General features: G+C 40.9%; 1 protein-coding gene across 4 annotated transcripts in view; it reads left to right on the forward strand.

Annotated features, from left to right (window-relative positions):
* dock4b (dedicator of cytokinesis 4b) overlaps positions 1 to 13582 on the forward strand; it is a 138007-nt gene that overhangs the window by 105255 nt on the left and 19170 nt on the right. For 3 of the 4 annotated variants that reach the window (XM_086268196.1, XM_086268199.1, XM_086268198.1), the window contains 10 exons: positions 809 to 895; positions 1047 to 1151; positions 1438 to 1579; positions 4932 to 5098; positions 7115 to 7201; positions 8592 to 8768; positions 12056 to 12139; positions 12257 to 12376; positions 12784 to 12905; positions 13556 to 13573. In XM_086268196.1, coding sequence (XP_086124322.1) covers positions 809 to 895; positions 1047 to 1151; positions 1438 to 1579; positions 4932 to 5098; positions 7115 to 7201; positions 8592 to 8768; positions 12056 to 12139; positions 12257 to 12376; positions 12784 to 12905; positions 13556 to 13573 — 1109 coding nt within the window. The remainder of the gene's footprint in view (positions 1 to 808; positions 896 to 1046; positions 1152 to 1437; positions 1580 to 4931; positions 5099 to 7114; positions 7202 to 8591; positions 8769 to 12055; positions 12140 to 12256; positions 12377 to 12783; positions 12906 to 13555; positions 13574 to 13582) is intronic. The other variant, XM_086268197.1, reaches the window with a different exon arrangement.

The following is a 13582-nucleotide window of genomic DNA, read 5'->3' on the forward strand; positions in this document are numbered from 1 at the left end:
TTGACTAGAGGTCGCAGCACCTCTTCCACTTAATCAAGGGAATTGCAGGTAGCTGTAATTAGAGCGGGATCCATATTGTCCCACAGTATTCCACACTGTTCCTCTCAGATGGCGATGATGGCCACGCTGACTGTTAAAGCATGATTCGCTCTGATGGTGCCGCATTTAGCTAAAATAATCTCATCAGTGAGAAATGTGAGCGCAAACAGAGCTCAGCTAATTCAGGACGCAGCGTTTCTCACTTGATAAACGGTTCCCAGGCTGTAGTTTTGTTTTCGTCTCTCAGGAGTTGCTTTCTTTCATCATCCCAACTTCACTTCTCTTTTCCAGTTTTATCTCGTTATCCTAACTACCTTTGCTGTTTCTCTGTACTCTCAGGGGAAGGGGGGAAATGGCAAAACAAAACTACGCTCACCCTCTCAAAATAACGCATCATTACCTCTGATGTTTGGGGGGAAATCTCTTTGAATCGTTAAAAATGCCACCCCTCGTTACTCGTAGTGCAAATATCCTTTACATTCACGAATTATGCCATCTTCCAGTGCTCCCGATCACAGAGTGGAAGGCAGCAGGAAAGGAAAGCTTTTCATTTAATTAGTAAGATGGTTGGTGCTGCACGTACCTGCATCGAGAGCTTGTTTGTGTCTGCTGGCGTTGTTGACTCGCCAGTGCCATCCAGTGGAGACCGATTGTGTGAGCACTGCAGAACAAGTGTCTTAGTGTTAAGTAGGTTTCGGGTCAGTCTGTAACTGTCAGACTGGGCACGATGAAGGTGACAGGGAATAAGTGTGTGTTTTTGTGTCCTCAGTGTTGGGAGAATGGCATCATCCTTTGCAGAGAGCTTGCTGACCAGTACGAGTCGTACTACGACTACAGGAACTTGAGTAAAATGAGGGTAAGTTGTTCCAGAAGCTGTGGGGATGCTGCTTGAGGAGTCCTTTGTTTTTTTGTAACCTGATGATGCCCTGGTTAGTCAGAAAAATGCATAATAAAACTAACAGATTAGACACTCTTGGTTTATAAGCAGTTTTGTCTTTTATTGTCAGATGATGGAAGCATCTCTCTATGACAAGATCATGGATCAGCAAAGATTAGAACCTGAATTCTTCAGAGTCGGATTCTATGGGAAGAAGTTTCCTTTCTTCTTACGGGTATGTAAATCACCATATTCCCTCTTTGTCTTGAACAGCTAGTTGAAGGGAATAATACTTTCACCCTCCTCAAAAAAGAAACGGCGCTTCTGAAAGAATGAACTTTTCTTATATAAGACTCTTCCAGTGGAAGGTGACATTCAGCAAGTCTTATTCAGTGCCATTTAATGATGTAACAGGCCCTGTCCTTGGTGGAGTTTGCAGATGGTGCTGCAGTTTCAGTCTGTGCCCACTAGATGTCAAGCTAACCCCACGCTGCTTCTTTCCTAACCCCCCTCTACTGCAGAATAAGGAGTTTGTGTGCCGAGGCCATGACTACGAGAGGCTGGAGGCATTCCAGCAGCGGATGCTCAACGAGTTCCCCCACGCCATCGCCATGCAGCACGTAAACCAGCCCGACCAGACCATATACCAGGCAGACGCACAGTGTATCCTTCAGTGTACATGGAGGCATGAAATAAAGTTGTGGTCAAACATGAAACCCCAACTAAGCAGATACAGTCTTGGACGTGGGGACTAAACCGACTGCATATGCATGTGTACTGTGCTGCCAGGGAGGCTCAGCTAGCCTCGTGTATACATGTACACAATTGCCCTGCAGGCGACATGAGGCACATGCTATCACGCAAACATACAGTGCTGCAAATTGCATGCAGTATACAAAATTTAATACAAATCACAATCAGACACACTAAGGCAGAGGTCCCCAATCCCAGTCCACGAGGGCCGGTGTCCCTGCAGGTTTTAGATCTCACCCTGGGTCAACACACCTGAATCACATGATTAGTTCATTACCAGGCCTCTGGAGAACTTCAAGACATGTTGAGAAGGTCATTTATCCATTTAAATCAGCTGTGATGGATCAAGGACACATCTAAAACCTGCAGGGACACCAGCCCTCGTGGACTGGGATTGGGGACCCCTGCACTAAGGTGTTGCATTTCCTTAAACACAACAACTAAGCCATGTTCCTACCAGGGACCAGGTACAAATCAACTAACCTAAGCTCAAGCTCCCTTCATTTTTCTCATTTCCATGCAGTGTTCAGATTCACTCCTATAGTATGTGGGACTTTTTAATTATTCACACCAATGTAAGGGACAACTGTTGGCCTAGATCAGGGCTGCCCAATCCCAGTCCTCGAGAGCTACTATCCTGCAGCTTTTAGATGCATCCCTACTCCAACACAGCTGAATCAAATGGTTTGATTACCTCTTCAGCATGCCATCGTGTTTGGCAAAGGCCTGATAACAAGCCATTCATTTGATTCGGGTGTGTGGGAACAAGGATGCATCTAAAAGCTGCAGGACGGTAGCTCTCGAGGACCGGGATTGGGCACCCCTAGCCTAGATAGAAGAGGGAAGAAAACAGGCAGACTTGATGACATAGTGACACAAAGACTGAAGGAAACAACAGTAAAAGAGAGAACAGACTGAAGATAGACATGTTTACCAGCTATGAAAGTGAGGCTGGTGTCTGTCTTTCTGTGTGTGTGTGTGTGTGTGTGTGTGTGTGTCTTTGTCACTGCGGCAAATTGCAGTCTTAGTGTAGCAGGAACAATCGCAAAAAGGTTTAAAGTATTTTGGCAGGTGTTTGTATGTCTTCCTGTCTGGAGGTTGGCAGAGTTTGTCAACACAGTAGTGTTGCAGCCCTCAAAGTTGCTGTTAGGAAATATTCCAGGTGTGCGGGTGACATCAAAATGTAAACTGATTAGAAAATGGCCTCAAGTTAAGATGTACTTTTCATTTTTGAATAGTTTATGTACGATGTGCCTACCTTTTATGCAGACGCCCCACTCAAAGTGACGTCTGAATGAAGTAGCTGCTGTGTTGTTCTCACATTAGGCCAATCAATAGTCTCTCTGATTGCTCACCCATCTGTAAATCCTTGATACAAACACTCATGCATTTCATGTGCGTCAGCTCTCCTCCCTCTCTCTGATATAGTTGTTCATCAGTGCAGGGTTTCTCATAATAAAGGAGAGGCTGGGGATTTTTGAAAGACACTTAACTCACTTTTCACTCCTTGCCTTTTTACACTGCTCAAGTTGTCAAGTCTCACTGTATGTTTTCTCATACTAGTCAAAAGAAAAACTTATTTTTCCCTCCTGCTTTACAGTGTTGGGCAAAAGTTTTGAGTCACCCATCATTTCCTTTAATTCTGCCAGGAAAAGGGGAAGTAGGTGCTGCGATTTATTGAAACATGGGGAAACATACATGACAATACAACATATTAAGCAAAAAAAACAGCTTGTATAATCCTAACAAGCTTGGAAGTCAATATGTGGTATGATCACGTTATGATCACGTTATGATCACGTTTATTCTTCAACATAGCCTGAACTCCCTTAGGCACGTTTTATTGTCATTTCTTTAAGTAGTCTTCAGGAATAGTTCACCAGGCTTCTCGAAGGACATATAAAGATCTTCTTTGGATGTTTGATGCTTTTTTGTTGCATATTCTGTCAGGATGATCCCACACTGCTTTAATAATGTTGATCTGGGGAGGCCAGTCCATGACTAATAGTGCTCCACTGTGCACTTCTCCATCCAGATATGCATTTAATGCATTTGCAGGGTATTTGGGATCATTGTCATGCTGAAACATTGTTGCCAAGCAGGTGTTGTTTTGTTATTGATGATTCAAAATCTCACAGTACTTTTCTGCATTTATTGCATCAATTTTGAAACGTTTCCCAAACAATGACAGAACCTTCACCATGTTTTACACATATATTACACACATTACACACAATTTGAACAAAATTTGATATGTACTGTGCATTAGAACCTGACTAACATAGGATTTTTAAGGCCGTACCGACATTTGTAATTTCTCATACTCATATATAGACCGATATATCAGATTTTGAAACGTAAAAAGATTTTCCTCACAGTTATTTTGTGAAGATATTAGTGAGTCTGTTCTAGAAATAATTTGACAATGCAGCTTAACCCTCTCGAGGCAGGCGTTGCCGATTTGCAACAGTTAAAAACTAACATCCTGATTACCCCACATACATATTTTATGAGTTTTTTTTTTTTACTCAGAAGTACCACTGCAGGACTTGGTTGTGCATTAGCAACAAAAAGTTTAATTTGAGCCTGAGAGGTTTAAAACTAAACTTTATGGTTTCAAAAACGTGTTGTCAACATGGAAGTTGCATAGTGCCCTCTGGTGGACAAACTACGCAACATCATTACTTACAACATGGTCGAAAGGTGTTTCTTCTGTCTCATCTTTTAAAAATTTCCTTTATCAGCAGTTACAAATGTTGATACACATATCAGCAAATCGCTGATATTGTCCGATGATAATAACTAGCTGATACGTTGGTCCGGCTTGACTATGCATTAGTCCAGGGGTAGCGAACTCCAGGCCTCGAGAGCCGGGTCCTGCAGGTTTTAGATGTGTCCTTGATCCAACGCAGCTGCTTTAAATGGCTAAATTACCTCCTCAACATTTCTTGAAGTTCTCCAGAGGCCTGATAATGACCTAATCATTTGAGTCAGATGTGGTGTCCCAGGGTGAGATCTAAAACCTGCAGGACACCGGCTCTCTAGGACTAACGTTCCCTACCTCTGCATTAGTCTATGCAAGAAAATGTGTGGCCAATATCTTGATTAAAGATATGCACATGAGCTCTTGCCTATGTAGGTCTTTGTCCTGTTTGAAGTTCCGATATGCATTCGGGTCATTGAAGATTTCTTTCCATTTAAGTCTGCAGTGCTTTCCCTTGTCACTCTCTCTTGCACTTTCCTTAACTTCAGGGGCTTTCAGATCTACAGATCTATGCTGTAACCCCCATCCCCGACAGTCAGGATGTGCTACAGAGAGATGGAGTGCCTGACAACATCAAAAGCTTCTACAAGTTTAATCACATCTGGAGGTTCAGATATGACCGGCCCTTTCACAAGGGCACCAAAGACAAGGAGAATGAGTTTAAGGTAAAGAAAATTTCTCTGCATTTATCTAAGGTTATCTTCTCTTCAAACCATTGATTGTGGATTAGTGCTGAGTAGAAAAAGGGAAAAAAATGAGTCTGAATGTGGAGTCACTGCAAAATGTTATGTGCTATGAAAACAGGTCTTTTTTTAATGAATATTTCAAAAGTTAAAATCATACATTTCTGAAAATTAACATTTTTCACTGATACGAAACTGCTTCGTTTACTTCCTTCTCTGCCCGGTTCATCCATCATGGGCCATGTAGGGAGTGATAGTTTGAACCAGTGCTCAGGTATTACTTTGTGTATAGTGCATGTTTTATTCATTGTGACTCCGGTATCAGTAATTATACACAGGAACTCGGATACTAGTCAGAGCAGTGTACTGCTTGGTGCAAATGAAGCCTGTACAGCGTGATGCAGTTACACACACTCAAACAGTCAGGCAGATGCACACACTCTAAACAGATATGCACACCCGACACACAGACGCGGATATTATTGTCATAAATATTCTGCTTTAATGCACACGCTTCATGCAGCCTTCTCATCTCACTTCCATCAAGGCTATTTGGCCAAATTTAATCGTGATATCATATTTCCATCAGGACTGGATATTTCTGGTCCTTACTATTAGATGGAAATAATATCTATAATAAACTTTGACATAGTGACAAGAGTATGCCGCAGGAAGGATATGGTAATAAACTGAAGTAGGAAAGAAAGCTTTTCTTGAAGTTTCTATCTGCATGACAGAAATTGCTTTTTTATGTGAGATTCTGCTTTCAACTTCCTGCTCTTAAACTGCAGTGCATGTTTTTTTTCTATCTTTTTTTTTTTCCTCAAGACTTGTTCAGGAGGATTTCTTGGCCTTAAAAAACATAAAATCAATAAAAGGGCAGCAATGTTGTGCAGTGCGTCGGAAGACCTTTCTTCAACCTGAGGACACTGGATCAATAGTGCATGTCAGCGCTCATCTGCTCTGCTGGAGTGTCCTTGAGCAAGATACTGTCTCTAAATAAATGAAGCTATACTGTGTTAGCATCTTGATCATTAGAAGGCCTTTAGAAGGGTCAGCTGAACAAAAACGCCCCCAAAGTTGTGAAAGGATTACCGATTTTTGAACACCCTGGACAGGTCGCCAGGGCTAACACATAGACACAGACAACCATTCGCACCTGCATTCACAACTATGGGCAATTTAGAGTTACCAGTTAACCACAATTGAACTCAGGACCTTCTTGCTGTGGGCAACAGTGCTAACCACCGTGCCGCCCAAAGTAAAAATGCATGGATCACATATCCATAACTCAATTGCCCTTTAGCCCCAGTTAGTATACCAAGATGTTAAACTAACATGGTAGCATGCCCACTACACATCAGATTGTGATCAACTTAGAACACCATTACTAGCATTTGGCATGACACATCATTGTGGCATTGAGGTTACAGTTCACGAGAAAAACTAGCATGCTAGCAGTTTTTAAAAACCAGCATGGCTGTAGACACTTAAACATGCTGTTGTTCTTATTAAGTAATAGCAAGCCTGTAGATCTTGACAAGGAGGGACGTTTCTAGTGCTAAGTACAGGACAGTACACCCCCCCCCCCCAAAAAAAAGATAAAATAAAATAACTGTTTGCCGTCTATATGTAACATGTCTATAAAGTAGTGTTGTTTCACTTGTATTATAAATCTATTATATTTAGAGCCTGCTGTTAATATTAAAATTTCATAGCTTGCGTGCTGTCTTAATGACCTTTTGAGAGGCTGGAAATATAACAAGCATGCTGGCTGACAGCATAACTGTTGGAGAGGATATTAGACATATGACATATGAGTAAAAGTGTGTTTTGGGGTTGTAGGCATTTTTATATTTTCCTTTAACTGTGGATCAACAATTAAATCCTGAACAGTGCTGCCACTAAGATATGTGTACAGCAAGCCTAAGTATTTATGGATTTTTTTTATATGTTTAGCAATCAGCTAATGCTCATGGATGTATTGTGTGAATGCAGAGTCTGTGGGTGGAGAGGACAACTCTGACTCTGATCCAGAGTCTTCCAGGCATCTCCCGCTGGTTTGAAGTTGAAAAGAGAGAACTGGTGAGTGTGTCCCAGTCTGATGAAATAGCAGTGAAGGCATAAACACAACACACAGCCATTTGACACAAGGGACACAGTGATACTTTCTTTTTTTTTATTATTCTGCAGGTTGGAATTTAGAGTAATGACAGCCAATACACAAGTATTGATCCAAGTCATTAGACTGAGCAGCAATCATGACCTAAGTCATAGGTTTGGGGCTATTGGATGTTCAGTTTCCGCAATTGGTTTGATTGGATGTCACGCTAAAAGCCAAACTGCTTTACTGTGATTACCAACGTGTCCAATTTTTAGAATTGATTTTTGTATTGGGATTTCTTTCCCCTGTAATTGGCAAATTCCTGTCAAATTTGACATGGGACAATTGCTACACTGTTACATGTAAATGCTTTGTCTTCTCAATCAGATTTCTAAGGGTCAGATTTACACAGATTTTGAAATGTTGTTCTGTGCAGTCCAACACAGTGTCTGTCTGTGATGGTCTAAGCGCATATTCTTTACTTCACAGCTGCTGAGCGTGGTGTGAAATATGGATTGTAAAGCCAGTGTTACTCTATGATGGCTGTGGAGTGCAGTAGCATTTAAAATGGAGACTGGCAAAAGCTCAATTAGCAAAAGGATTAAGCTTTGTGTGAGAAGGAAAAAATACAGAAAAAGAAATCAGGATGAAGGAAAAAATATTTCACTGTGCCTTCACGAGTATGTGACAAAATGTCCATATGTTAATGTATATTTAAAAAAATAGTACTTAGTTTTAAATGAAGCTGCTACAATAATTCTTTATAATAATGGTTAATAAATTGATACATGTAGGTGTTTTTTGTTTTTTGGTAAATAGCACAAATATAATTAAAGATACTGACCCAGCTTTGCAGCTGCCTCACTCAGAGCGCAGTTTTCACTGAAAAGGCTCTTTAGAGCATTTCCAACAAATTTAACAAGAAGCTGGTATCGAGTGTTTACTTCTAAAAAGACTCATTTTGGATGTCAAGTAAACCACATAATGTGTAAATAGGCTGGTGCTAAAACTTTTACCATATCAACTTAAAAGGTCCAAATGATTTTGGCAACATTGTATTTTTTTTAAGCAGCTTTTCAAATTGCTGTATTTTAGGAGAAAAAACAGCTCTGTTCTGGGACAAAAAAGTGGTCAAAACTAAAGTATTACAAGCTGAAATATCCTGATTTGTAGAACCTAATATGTTTTAAACTGCCTCACCTTTCACTATAAAGGACCTCAGTAGCATTTATTATTTAGCAGACCCTCTAAAATTCCCACATTACTCAAATACCTTATAGATATTTTAGCTTCCAGATATTATTTGTAAAGCTCCCTTTAGAGCTTCATATAAAAAGCTACAAAATGTTTCTTCATCCTTCATGTGTACAGGTGGAGGTAAGCCCACTGGAGAATGCGATTGAGGTGATCGAGAACAAGAACTTGCAGTTGCGCACATTGATCTCCCAGTGTCAGAGCCGGCAGATGCAGAACATCAACCCTCTCACCATGTGCCTCAACGGGGTCATCGACGCCGCAGTCAACGGGGGACTGGCCCGCTACCAAGAGGTATGAATGGCTTGCTGGAGGATAAGGTTGGAGGATTTTAGAGACCTAAGCAGGAATGAGAGGCAGTGACATATGGATTACCTAATGATGCATGAAGGTGGCTTAAAATGGAGAGATGTATGGACAGAAAGTGTTTTGTGGAGGGGTGGAGCGGATGAACAGATGGATGGATGGATGCATTGATGGCTGGATGATGGCTTGACCAAATAGATGGATGAGTGGAAAACTGGAGGGGGCGGAAGTGGGAAAACAAGATGGATGGGTAGTGTAGGAATAGGTCGGTGGGGGGGATTTTTTTGGTCAGATAGAATGATAAGGTGGATGTGGGGGGAAAAGAGGCGGGAGGTCAAATAATGTTAGATAGAAGAATGGAAGGAGTTTCAGGGATTAGATGGCTAATGTAGTCCTAAAACTTGGAAAGAAGTTGCCATGTTTGCAAATTACTGAATTTTAATGCCCTAAAAATAATTTTCACAATGTTCTCTAACAAATTATATATAAATACGCCGCTCGTGTATTTTGAAGCAAGTATGTATTGCAGAGAGAACAATTGCTAAAATGTGTTTAAGTAAAACTAGATGGGAACATCGTCAATGTAACACCAAACACAGGACCAAATTGGTGGTGTACTTAGCTTAATGTTAGCATTTTTGCCGCTATGTTCATGGCTGTGCTTTAAGCTTTATCTGTGAAAAAATGAGTAACAACCACAGCTAGATTAGCTAGTATAGGCTCCGGAACAGCTTATTAGCATGCATGGAGATTACAGCACCAATACTTTATTTGGCAGAGACATAATGCCAGTTCTTTATAGTGCTACAGTCATTAGTAAAGATTCTAAGAATCTCAATCAGTGTGGGTGTACAACTCGCAACTTTACCTCATTACCTAACCCTTCTGGTGACATCCACCAAGTTTAGCTAATTATATACCAAGCCGAATTCTTAAAGAGGCAGAGCGCCAGATTAATAAAGTGCAAAAATCTTCCTAGTCATATCTTCCAATCACACAAACTTATAGTATTTATATGATGAAGTGGTAACAGATTGGTATGGAAAGTTGAAATATGGGCAATTTCATCGAGAGCTCCATTTACTGCTGCTTTTTTAAATGCTCCTTGAGTGGAGACACTTTAACCATTAGGAGCTCAATTCAAAAGAAAGAAGACTAGAAAAGAAGAAATAAAGATTTTTTTTTTGTTCTCCACAAATTGAGTGGACTCGGCTGCCTTCTCTGTGTCGCATAGCAACCGCTGTGACAATGCATGTGTGTTCTGTGGAACATATACTGTATGTGTGTGCTTGTGAGTGAAGCGCATGTCCTCAGTACAAGTACCCTATTAAGGGTTGTAGGACGCCGATAAGAGCCCAAAAATAAGCATTTTAGAAGTGCTTTTTATCTTTGCTGCCACTATTTTGCTGAAAACCAAAAAAAATCTGTATAAAATGTTGCAACTTACAAAATATTTCCTCCCGTTTTACACATTGTTTACAAGGTTAGGTAAATATTGATATGCATAGAGATGTTGTTCCTCTGGGTAAACACTGACCAGCGTCTCCTTCAAATCTTTTGTAATTTATATTTTTACATAAATAACAGAATGTGATCATACCACATGAGCCTGACACAGATTTGACCTTTTTTGTTTTGTTTTGTTTTATTTTTTAATTTTTTTTCTGCAGCAGACACATTGGCACCAATATCAGCAGCTCATTTTTCTTGGCAGAATATATCATGCGGTGCCCCACAGACTGCATCTATAAATCTATTAATTTACCCGCGTAATGCCGATTGACAGCTGTGGAGGTTTGCTCAGCTCCAAATGAAGGAGAAATTGTCGTTATTAATATTCAGATTTATTGCTGCAGTTTGAGTTGAAACCCTTGAGGGGGAATGCTGTCTGATTTATTCCCCCCCTCCCCTCAGCATTCCGTCTCTAATTGGACTTTTCTAATGATTAACTGAGCCACTCCACGGTGAGGTCTCACTCCCTGCAGCCCGACGAGAAATTTCCATCATTTGTAGAAAATTATTGATTAGTTTTTTGATGCCGTTTTTGGGGGTCTTGTATAGAATTCCTGGTGAAACTCAGTACTTCTCTCTTTGAGCGTCCCACCTCACCATAGAGTAATAATGTTTATGCAATAAGATTTTTTTTTTTTCTGTTTCACAGTTTAATAAGAGGGAATATTATATCCACCACATACTAATTTATGCCATCTTGATAAAGATCTGAGGATGCCTGTCTGGAATAATAAGGTTCCTTATTTTATTGAAGTTTCATAGTCTGCAAGCCGCATGCATCCTTTGATAGACATCTATGTGTGTGTTTGGGAGTGCATATGTCTGAAGCAGCCTTCAGCTTCTCTTCTCTTAAGTGTCTCGTTGGAGATAGACAGCTGTGTCCTTGAGAGAGGAGCCGTGCTGATCTTTTTAGTGAACTCCTCCTTACCTTTCAATTGTGAGGTGGGCCTTTTCATCGGTTCTCCCTCGCTTTGTGTACTCTGATGCAGATTGAAAGGGATTTAACATAATCTGTAGACAGACTGCAAGTGTTGATGGCATTGTAAGCAGGAAAGATCTTGCATTTAATGTATGAAAGTGACAACCCCCCCCCCCCCCCCCCCCCCCCCCAAAAAAAAAAAAAAAAAAAAGCAAAAGCAAAAAAAACCAGTTATTATCATTCAAAGCAGACCAGGGCATTTTTCATCTTATCAGTTTCTCCTTTAAGTCTTTTTTCTTTTTCTTTTTTGAAGGCAGTGTCTGGGAAAGTGAATAGAAAGCACAGTCTGCAAGCCAAAATCAAGAAGGATGATGTTTCTAAAGAGACATGATCTCTAGCAGAGCACAATGACACGAATGAAAGTGATATAAAAGGGGCTTTTAAAATCGCAGACCAAATTGGCTCTTAAATCAAAGCAAAATCAATGCTTTGATTTCACTAACATCCATTTGGCACTGTATTTTTCGCCTTCTATTTTTAGCCACTATGTACTTTAATTCTGCCCACTGAACCTGATATTAATATTGCAACACAAATTTGCCAGACAGGACTTTTCAACCCTGCATTTTAGTAGGATGTGAATTTTTTTTTAACTCAAATTTTTCTCAGTTTTTGTGAACATTTTAAATGGAAAGTACTCAACAAATAGCTGTGTGGACACTAATTCGCTGTGTCAGGCAGGCTGCAATTCAGGTAGCACTGCTGTGGAGAGGGGAAAAAAAGCCCGCTGCTTCAGCTCCCAGGGCATACATAACAGATGTTCTGCATTTTTGCCTCTGTGCAGGCCTTTTTCGTGAAGGACTACATTATGAATCACCCCGAGGACGGAGAGAAGATCGGGCGACTGAGAGAGCTCATGTTCGAGCAGGTTGGAAACATCACTTGAGCTCATGATGTCTTTTTAAATGCAAAGACAAGATGAATCATTTTTATCACCTAAATTTGACTTTCAGTTATTGTGCACTTTTTTCTGTTTGTCCTGCAGGCACATATATTGGAGTATGGCCTCGCGGTGCATGAGAAGTTTGTTCCTCAAGATATGAGACCCCTGCACAAGAAGTTAGTTGACCAGTTTCATCTCATGAAGTCCAGTCTAGGCATACAGGTAGGCATCGACTTTAAAGAAAGCTTTTTAAAATGCTGTACATGTGTAACTCAATGATAGATTCAGATTTTATGTTAAACAGAGGTTCATTTACCTAATGGATGTCATTCATGTGTAAGGATGATTAAAGCTGTCTAACATGTGTTCCTTTATTTTCCTCAAATTACTTATCAGAGTCTTCGAGCCTTAATGGAAACAAACAGTGAATGTGACAATAGAAACTGACTGCTGTGCTAAGAATTCTGAGTAAATGACCCCTTTATTCCTCTAAAGGGGAAAACCACCCCTCATTAAACAAACTGCCTTCATCTACATGTTGTGTGTTTTATTTATATACCTCACGCTGGCACAAAGAAGCATTTAATCATGTGCACTTTCTCCCCCTCCCAATTTAAAAAAAACCCCAGGAGTTTCCAGCGTATGTGCGTGCGAGCCCGGTGCACTTCACCAACGGAAGCCCGCGGACGTGCAGGAACTCCGTGCCCAGCATCATTAGCCCAGATGGCGGCAGAGGAGTTGCCAGGCGGAGGTGACGGCTCTTTTCTTAATTTCCGTAGCTTTACGCGTATGTCTCTGTCTTTCTCAGCTAATTAAATTAACAAGTGAGGAAAACGTATTGCTTTTCAATGTCAATTACTTCTCTGGTTTATTATGCCAAGTCACCCAAAAAGATCTTTAACTTCCATCTCTGGAGTGCATAAAATTTCTCCTTCGTATTCTCTCACCTTCCTTTACTCGGTCTATAAGCGCTGCCCTTCAGTGCAGACCTTTGTTCGCATCTTACTTTCTTTTTCTTTTTGTGTTTCCATCTCACCTCGAACGTCATGCTCTCTGCCTTTTCTCTCTTCCTCCTTCAGTTCTTTACTGGCTTAGCTCAGTACAATAGGTGTGGGTGGCTGGCTGGCACCCACAGGGATGTTTTCTGTGTGGCTGCTGTCGGGCCAGCAGGCAGACTGTGTGTGTGTGTGTGCGTGCATGCATCCGTGTGTGTTTTGATGTGTTCAGTGACCCTGCCACTTCGTCTACCTGCGACATTCTGCCTCCAGAGTCTGATCCCGCGGGGCACAGCCACACACAAGAAAGATGGAGACGCACACATCACCTCAATCTCCCTGTGACATTTCGTATTTTTGCTTGTTGAGTTCTGATTTCTTTTTTCCTTTTTTTTCTATTTTCCAGTTTCCAACGAAGAACCAGGTCACATCT

This window comes from Aulonocara sp. 'chitande type north' Nkhata Bay, linkage group LG17 (genome assembly GCF_057382095.1).
Source record: "Aulonocara sp. 'chitande type north' Nkhata Bay isolate Kocher_YH1m ecotype deep benthic linkage group LG17, A_spYH_male_GT1.1, whole genome shotgun sequence".
NCBI lineage: Eukaryota > Metazoa > Chordata > Actinopteri > Cichliformes > Cichlidae > Aulonocara > Aulonocara sp. 'chitande type north' Nkhata Bay.